The sequence below is a fragment of the Folsomia candida genome, unplaced genomic scaffold, assembly GCF_002217175.1.
Source record: "Folsomia candida strain VU population unplaced genomic scaffold, ASM221717v1 Fcan01_Sc001, whole genome shotgun sequence".
Classification (NCBI taxonomy): Eukaryota; Metazoa; Arthropoda; class Collembola; order Entomobryomorpha; family Isotomidae; genus Folsomia; species Folsomia candida.
In genome coordinates this window covers 20890306-20905723 of record NW_019091193.1, presented here as the reverse complement: position 1 = coordinate 20905723, position 15418 = coordinate 20890306, and the positions used below count along the sequence as shown (strand labels likewise).

At 36.0% G+C, this 15418-nt stretch overlaps 2 protein-coding genes and 1 long non-coding RNA gene across 3 annotated transcripts; 1 reads left to right on the top strand and 2 right to left on the bottom strand.

Annotated features, from left to right (window-relative positions):
* Nucleotides 1–288: 288 nt before the first annotated feature.
* On the bottom strand, nt 289–1710 carry LOC110844032 (putative glycine-rich cell wall structural protein 1). The gene is made up of 6 exons (XM_022090130.2): nt 1699–1710; nt 1384–1633; nt 1284–1319; nt 1066–1173; nt 834–1004; nt 289–759 (listed from the first exon to the last, which is right to left on the bottom strand). The coding sequence occupies exons 1-6, from the start codon at nt 1708–1710 to the stop codon at nt 608–610; spliced, it is 729 nt and encodes a 242-aa protein (XP_021945822.1). The 3' UTR covers nt 289–607.
* Nucleotides 1711–5610: 3900 nt separating this feature from the next.
* LOC110861224 (glycerol-3-phosphate acyltransferase 3) lies at nt 5611–9206 on the bottom strand. Its single transcript, XM_022110332.2, has 9 exons — nt 8391–9206; nt 7937–8292; nt 7720–7759; nt 7225–7662; nt 7099–7137; nt 6935–7003; nt 6768–6868; nt 6582–6693; nt 5611–6471 (listed from the first exon to the last, which is right to left on the bottom strand). The coding sequence occupies exons 2-9, from the start codon at nt 8253–8255 to the stop codon at nt 6051–6053; spliced, it is 1539 nt and encodes a 512-aa protein (XP_021966024.1). The 5' UTR covers nt 8256–8292; nt 8391–9206; the 3' UTR covers nt 5611–6050.
* Nucleotides 9207–11204: 1998 nt separating this feature from the next.
* Nucleotides 11205–12319, top strand: LOC118434028. The gene is made up of 2 exons (XR_004833721.1): nt 11205–11407; nt 11597–12319. It is a non-coding gene; the product is annotated as an uncharacterized LOC118434028 (long non-coding RNA).
* Nucleotides 12320–15418: the final 3099 nt, after the last annotated feature.

Genomic DNA, 15418 nt, shown 5'->3' with positions numbered 1-15418 from the left:
TTTAAAATAATCCACGATGTCGAATAACTAAATTATATTTTGTAACTTGGTGCCCCTTTCTGTTTTTGTATTATAGATATGCATGCAGTCAAGAAGGAGTGTATGAAAGCATTCAACGCAATCTGCATAATTTTCATAAGAAAATACATATGTATATGTCTGACGCAACTTTCTTAAGTTTTACATGAATAGCCTGCAATTTTGAATACAGTTAAATATTTGTTTATATAACTCAATATGAATAACCATTTGTTTTTTGGAATAAACTCAATACAATTTCCATTACCATTATGCAAATCTCAGCATGTGTGATACACAGATAAAATTTATTAAAAACACAAATAACAAGTGACAAAATCACAGTTGGAATTTGTTACAATTCTTTAATCTCTTTGCGTGGTTGAGCCATATAAAAAAATAAATTAGGGAAGAATTGGTGCGTAAATTTACATTAAACAAAAATAGTACGACTTTCGCTTTCTAATAACAATATGCTCATCGGAGTTGAATCAGTTCACTCTGCTGGATCTCATTACAATTTAAATTATTGTGCATGTTTATGTATGTTAGAGAGTTACGCAATTTGGTTGGGCCACTCGCTCTCTCTTTACTGGTATCCTCCTCGGGCAGGTTGAGGTTGAGGGGCTGGGGCTCCGTAGGAACTGGACGGACCTTGGCTTGGGGGAGCACCATAACCTCCACTGCTTCGTCCCTGGCCTGAAGACTGACCCTGCTCGGTAAACGAGCCTACGAGTCGAGCTTTCAAAGATGCAAAAATTTTATGTCAAAATACTACCGAAAAGTTAATTGCATCAATATGACTAATTTCCTACCCATTTCTGGGCGACCTAGTTCAACGCCACCACCACCTCCACCACCTTGTCGCTGTTGAGGGGCTCCGTACCCACTTTGGGGTTGTGGGGCGGGGGCAGAATACCCTCCTGATGAGCCACCACCACCACCACCACCAGAATACCCGCCTGATGAGCCACCACCACCACCACCTGCATAAGGTCATCATATATTGAATGTCTTTAAAAGAGTATGAACTATATAAAGGCAAACCTCGGGATGGAGCTCCATAACCACTTTGGGGTTGCGCGGCGGGGGCAGAGTACCCACCACCTCCTCCACTTCCTCCACCACCACCTCCGCCACCACCCCCACTTCCTCCTGAAACACACGGAAGAACATTTAGACAACATTGCACCCAAGGAAGCTAAGCCAAGAAGGTAGAGAAATCTCCAACGTTATAGAATTCTAGTTGGGTTGTGCTTAATTACCTTGAGCAAGAATTTGAGCAACTCGTTGAAGAAGAGCTAAACCATACAGATTTTAAATATTGAATAAAATTTCAAAGTTATATATACGATTTTCAAAAACCTTCATCTACGATCGATGCTCCTTCATTGGTTTGTTCTTCACCTCCTCCACCGCCGCCGCTGCTACTCCCACTGAACCCCCCGCCACCACCACCGCCCCCACCAGAGTACCCACCACCCCCACCCCCACTACCACCCCCTCCGGAGTATCCACCACTTCCACCACCCCCACCGCCTCTGGAAGGAGCTCCATAGTTTGAAGAAGGAGGTTCAGCCTGGACTTGGATAAGGCCCAGACAGGCGATGATGACCTTTTATAAAGGAAAATTATAAAAATGCTTCCAACACTTTTAAAATTTGATCTACTAGAACTTACAAATTTAAGCATTATTATAGACGAAAGTTGTATCAGACAGTTGACAATATAAAGTTCCAGAAAAAAATGCAATCTTGTTGCAAGCACTGCCAACTGTGTGTCAGATGAGGTCCTAAAACTGAGTGTGACTTGAAGAGGAGTCTTAAACCCTTTTATACTGCTCCTGCGACTTTTGCCAACTAATTATTGTTATTACGTGTGTGCCTATTTCATATCAACAAGGCACTAATAATAGCAAAGATGGACTTACGAATGTAGCTATAGCTTAGGACAAGACAGATTTATCATGAGACCAGCAACAGGTACGTACATACGTAGAAGCTGCATGGTTTACAATAATGGCTGAATCGGCATTACCTTGCCATCATCATCATTCATCTCCCTCGATGTCTGAGTTTGATATGAAATAATATAAAATTGAAAAGCTATTTCTGCGCCTGCTGCTATTATTATGGGAACAAATCTACAAGTGAACCTTCGCCTCTTTTTTCCTCAATCTAAAAGAATAGCAGCTGGATCTCCACTTGTGAGCTAAAACCAACATGGGATTCAATTAATTCAAATTGACAAATTATTTGAACGCTGTGGATGAGTGTTTAAGACGATGCATTCAATTTACGCCATGCATGCATAATATATGGTGCTAGACGTTGTGCATTAACATCTGCATACTTGATGATAATGTGCTTAGTGTAATTACATAATTGATGAATTGCAAGTGGTCACCACCACAGTTTTAAAGCAAGTCGTATGCAACCATTTTTGCAGGTTCCCACCAGTTTGAATTGCTTTGAAAATATTTCATAAAAACCTATGAGAAATGTGTATCAACTGAAATCAGCTAAATAATTGTTTCGAGCATGCATTACAGAAATTAAATGACTATGAATTTAATAAAGACGCGCATGCCCTCCATAATTTCAATGCAAGACATTGAATTTTTGACAAATGCCAAGCCAAACAGTGCAAGCAAGTAGCTGCAAAAACCTTCACTTATTAATATGCTGCATTTTACAAATTAAATATACATGCATAGACATGAAATTATGACTTGCATACAATTATATGTAGGTATACCTGACTGAAGACACAACAATAGTTGAAATTTTTGCAAGTCACCCGCAAAAGGTGAACTATTGTTAAGAAGACACTAACATTACTGATAAGCAAGGTAGATAAATATTGGTGGTTTAAATTACGTGTGAGCATTGCATTCAGTTTTGTAATAAAGATGACTTTGGAAGGTTACTACATTGTTTATCATCTCCCAAGCTTTATGTATACACGTACATATTTGTGCACGTATATGGAATGGCGGATAACACACAAGAAGACTAGATGCGACACATTTACAAAATGTACTAATTAATGCGGGTTTAGAATTCTGTAAATTGGTGTGATGCATGGTGCCATAATATTTTAATGCATTTTTATATCATTAATTGTTAAATGGTCAGCAGCACTACATACATACTTATCCTTAGAATACGTGCACAAGTAGAAGTAGTGGCTATATTTGGAAGCCATTTTTAAAGATTATTATAGCATCAAAAGTTCATTATTGTCCCCACATGACACGTCGTTTGAAGCTGGGTCAAGACAACTCGTACTTTTTGTTGTCATTTTGTATTATTTATTGTGCGCGTTATTCGCCATGCGGCATCATTATAATATGACACGGTAATTTTGAATTTTGGAGTTTGAAGAGTAACAACGTAACAATAATGGGCGAGTAAAATAATAATGGATGAGTTGACATAATAATGATGCGGCGTGGGGTGATGTTGGTGTGTGGTGTACTTAAGCAGTGTCAGCGCAGTGGCGTCGTCGCTCAACAGCCGTTTGTTTGGTTTTGACCTATATTGAATTCAAATTGGGATTGAAAGTCCAAGTCGAGGTTTTTATGTTGCGTGACCAATTTTATTTTGCCTGTATTTCAAATGAATATAAATTGTTGCATGTTCTACGACAGGTTGTATGGAGAAATTATTCGTTTGTGCGGCATTCGTATGTGTATACATATTTACATACTTGTGTGAATCGTAGACTTTTGAACACGTGATAATGTGTCAATGGATGTGGAAATTTAAATTATTTGTAAATCTTGATTCACTCGTTTGAATTATTTGTTGTGTGTTACATCACATGTTTATGCATTATCACGGAATTTTAGTTTTATATTTTCCGATAATACTTGAATAGCTTTTTCACTGAAGAGGCCATCAGTGATGGTCCATCAGGATATAAATATGTAATTTGTCGCCTTAAATTTTCCTGAGATAAGAAATAAATAAAAAACAAGAATAGAAAAGAAATTAGTAATGACGTAAGTTTGCTGACTGTGGTGAAACACACATTTTACTTGGTCACAAACTTTATTAATCAGTTAAAACATTAGATTGCCAAACTCTATATTTGTTCACAATGCGCGTTTGAAATAATAACAACGCCAATAAAATTAATTCTTGACCCAATAAAAGTTTTCATGTGAGATATATTGTTTAGTTTTTATAACTCGTGTCAAACCCAGACCAGTTTATTTTATTTTTAAAACTGTTCACCCCAAATTTGAGGATAATGCAGAGGAATAGTGTTTGTGGAAACATAATGCTTTACGTTGTATGTACTGAAATATCGTGACTTTTGTACAATGGGAGAAATTAAGACTGTTTTTAACAACATTCATAAAGCTTGTGTGTCATTAGTGCTTCTTTGATTCTTACAAATTTTGCAATACTTTGGCTAATTAATATTGATATTCAATTTTGGAACAATGATGAAAATTGTACAAACATAGAATTTTTCTTAGTTTAGAGTATATCCATTTTTAACGCGATTTATGTGAGGCTATAATATTGCACAACTTTAATCACTACATTAGATTCCCAAATCATCAGCACAGGGTTTGGGATACACGAGTGTGGTGTTCAAATTAAACAAGACGTTGGAAGCTAATCGATTTTAACTTTTGTTGCACTGATGACATAATGGATGTGTGCGTTTGCTTTAAAGAATAGCCAAGGATTCGATGGGTTATTATGATAACACAAGAAAGTAAATTTCGAATGGCATGTGTCCGATTCCTGCTAATGAGTAATTTATAAGTGCTAGTTGACCATGTCATAGGATTATTTTTAATTCAAACTTATTCAACGATTAACTGCAGTTTGGGATATATGTATACTTTTGTACAGATTTATTTTAGCAACATTGTACAAAAATGGTCTCATTGATCAAGAAATTTCAAAATGCATACAAAACACAAAATAAAACGAGAAAAAATAAATAAATTTTCATAAATTTCCTGAAATGAAAATTTCACTTCTGAGCAGTCAGTTAACACAATTGATGATCAAGCATGAATGTCACTGCATGGTATTGTACATACGTACCCGCATATATATATTTCATGGGAAGATTTTGAAAACCTTCATCATTTTAAGTTTCATACATTACTTTCTTGTAATTTTAAGGTCACTTTTCCTAAATCTATGGAGGATATGGAGAAATCAATTTTCTCCATATTGGGTCAATAGGGGTCGTCCTCTATGCAGTGTAAACCAATTTCCTTTTCATAATCAACAGATTCTGAAAGCTATGAATCTGCAGCTTCTAGAGCTGTGAATTGAGAGCTTATTCCTAGACTGACAATGCATCTGTGACAGTCCATCTAGATGAACTTTCAAAATTAAAAAATCTATTCTGAAAACTTAATCTTTGGCAAATTCTATTAAATAAGATGTGTTACCAAAACATGTCAAGTTTGTGTATCTTTTTATGCATACTCATGTGCAAGAAACAATGATGCATAAATTCCAACTAACAGACCAGTAATTAATTACGGATGATTAGCCGCATTTAAATCTCTCATTATGATAAAACATGTGTGCACTGTACAGAAGTATGGACATATACGTAATTATTATAAGCTTGCATTTATTTCTTCATAGATTATTTGTGCAATTTCGTATCAGTTAACAAACAAACGGGCAGTATACCAACATAATAATATGCATTAATGAATTTTGTATGGTTATTGTTTCGAACCAATTGAAATTAAGACTTTGCCGACAACAAAATTCACATTTCGTGTGAAACCATGCATAACTTGTGATATGATTAATAGCACAATTGTATGAGCCATGATACAAACAGTATTAAAATCATAAGTATCTAGTGGCACAAATCAGTCTCAAATATGTGTAACAACAAATAAGTATGTATCGCTTTCTATTATTATAAAAAATAATGATTTTTACGAGGAACTGTGTTGGGGCGTGTATTTGGTGCTGTCAACAGTACAATTTGAACTTGCAAAATTTGTTCAATCGTATATGGAGTAAGTAAAGCATTTACTCTTCCTTTTTCACTTCCAGAGGGACTGGACTCGTCATCATGATGAACTCATCCTCGTCCTCCTCCTCGCATTCTTCACTCTGTTCTGGAATCCGCTTCTCGGTGGGGCTCGCTGGTGGAATGGGTGGTGGAGTTGGGGATGAGACGAGGTTGCCATGCTCGTCCTCGGAAAATTCAGAGCCGGAAATGAGAGTGCTGGAGCTGTTCTTTCTGGAAAAGGAGTTGTTGTTGGAAATGATCTTTGTCGCGAGTTCTAATTGTTGCTTTTCTTTCCACTCCTTCTTTGCAGGAGAACGTTTGAGTCCACCATCCCAGTCCAAATCTATAAGGCCACCCTTCTGGGCTATTTCAGCTTTGACACGGTTTGCAAAGTCAACGGCAGACTCCTCTGGTTTGCGGTACATTGGGGGCAAATACCTACAACGCAATGATGAATAAGCATGTAAATAGTTGCCAAATATTTCCTGGAATAAATATTACGATTGGTTGTTGACATATTCTGTGCTTATGTAATTGCTTATACTCACCACACGTCGCAAACGATAGCCCAAGATGTCATCATTCTGTACACGTAGTGCAACATCCCATGCTTTGCACTGTTCCAGAATGCATCGCCGAACCTGGGATCGTACTTGATTGCTATAATAATTCAACAACTACCATAATAACAATAATTTAATAATTAATCGTCTTTATCTATTTGCTAAGTTTACCAATCGGGTAGATGACGGAATCAACCTCGAATGATCCTTTCTTAAACTGCATCACTGCAGAGTTGTTGATACAAGTGCCCTCTGGGAAGATGAGGATTGGTCTGAAAATTAGAAAAGTAGTAGGTAAGTTAAATTTAAGAAAGTGATCACGGACATTGACGGCTTACGGTTTTGTGGGATCCTGCGCATGAAGTTTTAATCTTCTTGCAACGGCTTTTCGATCTTTCATTTCTGACCTGTTTGAAAACCAGAATAATTAAATGAATGTTATCTATTTCCCTTGAAAATAAAAGTGGGTTTAGCTCCGAATATGATTATGAAATACACGAACCTATTGAACCAAATATGTGATGAGGCTCTTGCCAAAGCCCTGTAAAAAAGATTTCAAATGATCAAAACTGCATCCAATTAAAAATTATTGATTGATTAAACATATTATATTCCATCATAATTTTACCTTTGCATAACGCCCAAGAAGCCTCCATGACTTTGGCCAATAAGGGAAAAACTAGAATTGCACGAAAGGATGACGACGTCTATTGGCGAAGTGTGGTTTGCGACGGTGATCCCATTTCGATTGGGTTTAAACTGTTCGTCGTGATATGTGATGATGGCAGAAAAAGCACGACTAAAGATGCGAAAGGAAACTCTGCAGGCCCAATCGTTGAGGAGAGGTTTGATTTTCCAGCTTCCAGGAATAGGTCCAACAAGACCGGTGAGAAAAGTCATAGTCACCGAGCCCAGGATAAGAATTACTACGCGAAGTGGGAGTAGAATCAGGTAGCGGATATAAAAACCAGCGACCCACAACAGCGTGAGCTTTACAGAGATCCACTCATAGCCGTGATTTGTTCTGGTCAAAAGGTTCCATGACTGGAGCTCTTCTGCTTCGAATCTGTAAATGGTTTGCCGTCAGTTTTATCTTTCTTGTTGTATGAACATGAAATTCTACCTGTGTGTGACCTGGTCCTGCACAATTGCCTGAATCCCGGCTGAAATAATTGAGATGATTATAGTTTGGTTTTTGGGGTTGCGTAAATTAAAATATATTCTCATATAAATTTACCCATTGCAATGTATTAATGTATGTAAATGTCTCATAACGGACTCTTAGACGATTGTTCATATTTATCAAACATTATCCCTATAAAATTGAATGACTATCTCACCTGTAACAAGCTCAAAAGTGTCTGACAATTCGAAATCAGGACTTGGACCTTCCCTCTCGTTGTACATTGGCGTAATGATGCCATCGTCATCGTCTTCGAGATCGACTTCATCCAGCAAATTCATCTGGGATTGGCGACGGCTCAGCGTGTTTTTTTCAATGCGTTGCCGTCCCCTTTCGAAGATGAAGAGAAGCAGTTCTTTGTACTTTTCCCTCACTCCAAAAAGTTTGTGGAATATCCCGAGAAGGAACAAGGTCAGCGTGGGAACAGCAAAGATGACGAAAAACGTCGCAGAAATTATAAAGGGCAGTTGCATCATTGTGATGGACTTTTTACAAGAAAAGCCAAAAAGCCGTCTGTCAAGGGGAATAAAGTTATCAATTTGTGTAAAACTCCAAAGATGCACGCTCAATGTGCTTTCTTATCAAAAGTCATGAAACCTGAACAACTCTACCTTGTTTAATGAATCCGAATTGAAACCAGTCAACTGAAATCCACAGAATCTGTTTACTCTGTCCAGGTCCAGACTTTAGGGCAACTACTGCGAAAACTATGCAAATATAAACTTGCCAAACAAAGTCCAGAGTGAGTGGTCAATTAAAGACTTATGTGAGCACCAGCACACAGAACGGAATGACAATAGGACTTGAGCACGCGAGGCGATGCACTGGAACGATCTCTAAATTCCACCCCACCACCAGCTAATCACCGATATTAAGATATTAAATGGACGATAATGCACTTGCTCTTTGCACAGCATGCCATAAACGGAAGAGTTGGTTGGGTGAAACACCGGTTCAACAAGTTGTCAATTCGTAGAGAGGAGTGTATCACTTGAGCTTGTTAGTAATTCCATGCAGATTAGAGCTTATCACACTGAGACGAGCAGCTCAAGTCCAACTTCGCCAGGCCAAGTGCAAGAGTGACGAGAAAACTAATCCTTCTGACGAGCTAACCAAATAAACTAAACTAAATCTTTGTGGCGAGTTGTGAAATTATGGACCGGGCAAAGTGTACAGATATTGTGCTGGACTTTGAAACATCACCACCATCACTGCTTCTTTGGAGGATTCAATCACGATATGGTCATGCAACCACTGTGTTCTATTTTGCTTCAAAGTCATGCACATTTTGCTCGTGTTTTTTGTACATGCCGTCGTCGTAGGTAGTAATTTGATCAACGTACGTACGTAATAACAACAAGAGCTTACAATAAATTTTAATCCACACACATGCAAAAACACACCGAACCGTGAGAGCGAGACAAGTCGCACAAATTATTTAGGTTCCAGTTGGTGGAATGTATTGTTAGGAATTGTTTTGTTTTTCTCGGTGACTCGCTTATTCTACGAAGCATTAAATAATAAATTATAGGGTAGTAGCATCCTAAATTGTTGCTGTAAATCTGGTACAAGTCGATGCTGGATGGATCTGCAAAGTTGAGAAATATCCAAATCAATTTATGTAATTGATATATTCAGCTGAGGCAATTGGGGGAGGATGAATAAAAAGAGAGATGCACGATATACGATATATGCATCGCTACGCAGATAATATGTATATGTCCGTTTTAGAGGTTAATGTTTATAATTTATAAGTGCATTTATTCATCTCGCTGGAAGATAGATGTATGTACAGTCAATGGAACAAGTATTGGCAACACCAACACAAGCTAAATAAAATTGGCTATAACTTTGGCATGCATTATCAAATTAGCATGAAAATTTGTACGCATTTAGCAAATCTAATGTAGTGTTCGATTATAATCATGTTTCTGATTTAAATCTAGTAAACATAACACAATCCTGATTTTGACCCCAACTAGTCAGATGCAAACCTGCAAAAAGTATTGGCAACATGTGGCCAAATTAATTACTCGAAACAATTTTCTTAACCATCTTCCACATTTCGTTATGGTAAGTTAATTAGGTGGCAAAATATGAGATTAGCTACATTTTAAGTCTACAGTTGTGTTGTCTGGAGCCAAAATGGCGACACCAAACGAGCTGTATTTGGCGCGGCGAGAAATAATCATGCCTCTTTCACAAAAAAGCTTTACTATCGAAAAATCAAAGAGAAGACATACTTTTCCATATTTACTATTGAATACGTAGCAAAGAAATATAGAATGATAATCTCAGTTTCTGCTTTTCGATGATGCGGAGGAATTAGGTCACCTACGCCCAAAATCTACTGATGAATCAAGCAACATGTCACTTGAGATCGGAAGATTTTAGCCCCCAAATCCATGTCGAATTGCAGTACCAACTGTGGGGCAAACATATCATTCAATTTGGTGATCAATTAAAAATTATGCCTTGGGGTTTCAGGCTCCAGTAGCCCGACCGATGCGAGAGTCCCCAAAGCGAATCACCTCAATAAATCGGAATGGGCTAAATATCGCCCTAAATAGAGTTCCGATCAATGAAAAAGGGCCTACTGGTCCGACATAAGCATATTTTACTTATTCGGAGCTCATTAATTGGTTCAGGTCTGGCGGATGCAATAAAAGGCTCAGAAATACTAAAACGTTCGTATGGCAGTTTAACACATAGGAGGATCGATTATGGTTTGGGGTTAAATGACTAGGTGGCGGCGTGTTTACCTGGTCATTATCGATAAAATTATGACCAGGAAGGTGTTGTCAATCATTCCAAACTATAATTTGAAATCATTTAACAAAAACCTGACCTAGGAAAAAATTTCATATTCCAAAAATGCAGTGACCCCAAACATGTAGCCAAATTAACGATGGAAGTTTTTGGAGACCGAAAAGGTTAAGATTCTTTCGTTGGCTACACAGTCTCCTGATGTGATTCTGATTGTCCGGGTTGAGAAAAGAGAGACCGATGGGAAACCACTAGTCGAAAAACGAGCGTGTCAAAAGTTTAAAAGAACTGTGGGCAACCATATAAAAAAACGTTATATAGGAACTTGTCGAATAAATTCCACAGCCTATTTCTGCTCTTATTGCTTCGAGGGGACGTGCCACGTAATACTAGAAGCACTTTGTCGCAGTAAAATTGTCGTTTCATTGCTCAATGATTTTTTAAGTTAGAGGGTGCCAATACTTTTTGTGGGTTAATTTCGCAAATTTTCCAGCAAATTATTTAAAACCTGCGTTAATCTAATTTTAATCAGTAAAACATGATTATAATCGAAAACTACATTAGATTTGCTAAATGCGTACAAATTTTCATGCTAATTTGATAATGCATGCCAAAGTTATAGCCAATTTTATTTAGCTTGTGTGGGTGTTGCCAATACTTGTTCCATTGACTGTACATACTCTGCTTCGGGTTAACCACTATCATCAAGTGAAATGTGATTACGGATGAGATAATTGAATGATACGGGTCTCCTCAACATTTTAAACTCTATTTTTAATAAACGCTTTGAAAAAAACGTCGTATTATTCGGGCTTTGATTTTCAAGTTTGCAGAAGCAACAGTAATAAGAATGGCATGAAGTGTAAGTAAAATATATATTTATAAAACAAGGAGTTATAAATATATAGTGCAATTACATATATACTTTTGCAATACGGTTATATGCATCTATTATAATAATTTTAATATAAAATCAGTCTCGTTTGACCTCATCGATCATTTCTTGCCGACTTTGACGAGATTTTATCTTATTTAATTCCTTATGTAATAGGTCATGATGGTGTGTGTGGTATGGGTTTAGGCCCCCAGTTAACCCCTCTTTTGAGGCAAACGGAGATTAATCTCAAATTCATCGTTTTCCAACAATGTCTTGTTTCTACGCCCACGTTTAAGTGAGATCTTCCCTTAGCGTTGAACATACAGAAAAACTTCGCCACAGGGTTAGGATATATATAGGTTAGATATATTTTGCTAATTCTAGTTGTTTTCAGATCTCGTGCCCGTAGACTGACGGGCTTTTTCCTACTTTGTTGGATTTAAAGTATGCCAATATCGTTCCTGATGCTCTGCTGCGATAGTTATGTTCACATGCACAGTTTCTAGATAATTCCAGAGTGTATATCGTTGTAAATCAATGTCAAGCACACGAAGCTCAGATATGTATGCATAGCAGCTCAATTGAATGTACTTTTATGAGAAGTGTTCTGAAGTGTTATTTTGAAATAAAGTTACATCAGTAATATAACGATAAAATTAAGTAATATTTGTCTCCCAAACAAGAGCTGTCAATTGTATTTTTGGCAATCCTGAATAATACAGCAATGTCCCGTCTGTCAATATTCCAGGATTCTTTGTTAGGTATGTGAGCAAAATTTGTTCACTAATTCTAAGCTTTGTTTCATGTTAGTATATAAATAAGTAGTTATTTATGAAGTTTACTTTCAACCACTTTCAATTGTCCAATAAAATAATAATAGTATTCTTGAACCAGTAATTGCGATTTTTAGCGAGCTTTTTTATCATCCAACAACATATCTACGTACTTTGGCAATTATACACGAGTTCGGATATAATTATCCCTCCACTGGGCAAAACACTTTCCTGGCCACCATGTTTTTAGTGTTCCGAATCCCAATTGATTAGGCATATTGCACAAGTGTTACGAATACATGAACGATAATACGATAATATGAAGAGTTTAAAGACTTAGTTAATATTTAATTTAACTTGGTGGTATTTAACGAGCTAAAGCAAGTTTTGGCATTTAGAATAACTAAATCCCGTACTTGAGAAGGAAGCAAATGAAACTGAGACTGAAACTTAATTTTGTCTCATCTAACCTTTGACTTGAACTATCTAGGAGTTCAATGCGATTATGTACCAGATAGAAATGGATTGAGAAAAGAATAAATGTGGTGTGAGTTTACACTGGTCTTGTTGGATCTGATTTACATAATGGTCAAGTTCACAGTTATGATGTATTAATTAAACCAAATCATGTCATTCGCAGTTCCATAATATAATTATTAAAGGTGTATAAATAACCATCCGCCCTGAGTAAATTCTATAAAATCCATGGTGGGTCAAATTTAACTAAATATTAGTAAAACTATGTAGCATATCTAATACAGATGTTAAAATGTCTTTTTGTCATGAAGTGAATTTTTTTCAATGCCAATACATACAATACGTTGTTCATATTGGTATTTGACATGCGACAACTTTTTGAATTTGAATATTGGTTAATCGCTTAATCTGTTTGGCATATATTTATGTTGTCGTATTCTACCAGGAATAATAAAAATATTCTTCAATTCCATCTTGCTGAAGTAATCATGCAACTATGTTGATTGCCAATTTCTGGTAATTTGCAATGAATTTATTATTTTTTAAGAAGCTTGCAACTACCTTTGTTGTAATGCTGGCTAAATACAAGTTACAAGAATTCTAATATTAACATCATATTAATATCTTAAACATAATAGCATGGATATTAATACTTTATAATTTTCGTTCTAAAAATATCAGTTGAACATAAACGGTAAAATTTAATGTTTATTAGTAAAATGGAGAAAATACAAAATGTTAATTATTGATTGACTGTTGTCGCTCTGTGACAAACTAATTAATTATACTTACTTACGAATGCATAATACTTGACTATTAATTCTAATCCTACACTAAAACTGCAAATTCTTGTGTGGAACAAAAACAAATTTAATTAATAGTCTCACCAAGTTAATGGTAAATATCTTCTAAAAACTTACAATCAAACAGGTAATGTCTGCAGAGTTATAACAACTGTCTGTTTTTAAGCATGCGACTAGTGATTGAATAAAAGTAAATGAATGACATTGTCTAAACAATTTTAATGGCTATTGACCTTTTTATGCTATTAGCATAGATAAATATAAAAATCATGCCAATTACCAATTTAATCATCATCATTCCATGCCCATGACTGAGGATGATTTAATTTAAACTTTTTAATTCGACATCTAGAGGAAAAAATAATGAGCGTTTATTAAATCCCCAAATTCTCAAACGACCTTGCCTTTCTTGTTAATGTTGGGCTGCAACAAAAAATACGAAATAATATATCACACCAGAATATACTGGCTAGTGAATATTTGTAAAGTGGTTTTGATAAAGGTGCTAATAACTGATGCACTAACAACAAGTTAATTTGCAATTATAATGTGAATGCAATGAGGAATATTCGGCTAAACAAACCAACATTGCAGAGTGACAGCACAATATCACCTGTCCATTAATAATTTGCAAACGTAAAATTTGGCACATGATCATCAAATTAATTTTTCAATTTTCACTAAATCATAAAATCAAATAAAGTAGTTTTTGGTTTGAGTAGTGGGGGGGAAAACCCTGGTTGAAAACTTCTACTTGAACTGGACAATCCAGAACAAACCCTTGGAATTTGACATATTTTTAAAACTAAATAATTTCTTCAATCGTTGTGAACCTGGAACAGTTCTCATGATTAATTCCGCATTCCCACGCGACTAAACTCATCTCTGAATAGGAAAATATGTTAGATGAAAAACATTGGATGACCGGTGTGAAGTATTTTAAATTCCGTTTGACCGTGAAACGATTCTATAATGCCATTTTTCTTGTTGGTTGATTTTCAATATCTCCTGTCTTTAGCATAATTGCAAGAAATTAAATTCATGGTTGTAATTTGTAAAGTAAAATTTGCCTTGCATACTTCTACAGCCATCTTATAACGTCTGAATCAATTTATAAAGTTGACAAGATGACCAAAACCCATGCCTCCTGCGACAGAAGGGCCCCTCCTATTTGCTGTGCCTCCACTGCATTGATGTGACATTGCTGACTTGTGAGTGTCAGGGGGCAGTTCCTTATTAAGTTCCACCTTGTCAAACAACATCAATTCACACATCTATTATTCTTCGATGATTCATTTATGAGTTTTTAATAAGGTATTTTCTATATGTGGATTTTTTAAGTTTTAACAGAAAATTTGATGCACTCGTTAACCTCATATTGCATAAAATATAATTTCCAAATATTTTTCCAAATTTTAAGATTTTTATTACACGCATATTATTATTTATGTATGTACAAGCTGCCGTTCAAGCTAAAAAAAATCTGCTTCTTGCAAGATAAAGTCATTGTAATTTGATGATTTACTACTGTTTTAAACAATAAAGTGCAAATTGTGTAATAAAGTCGAAAAGAATTTATTTTTATTCTAATCAAAGTCCGCATTTGTACGTAGTGCGTAGGAAATTATCTTGCCATATTTTCTAGTGTTTGGTAATACATGTCACACCGCGTATGCATTTAGTGCATTGCGAACATATTTATACAAGTCACAAGTAGGTAGGCAATAAACATAACGGCTTCATAGTTGAACAACATAAACATTTTATTGACAATCAATCGTGACACCCAACAGATTGACTGCCTCGATGAAAACGCTAGCAAAGTTCATAATGAATCAAACGACAAATTGCACTTAAAATGGTAATGAATGTTAAACCGATTGATCTACATACATAATCTCAACAAGACCACACTTGGGAGGAACAAATTGGTTGGAAGAAGA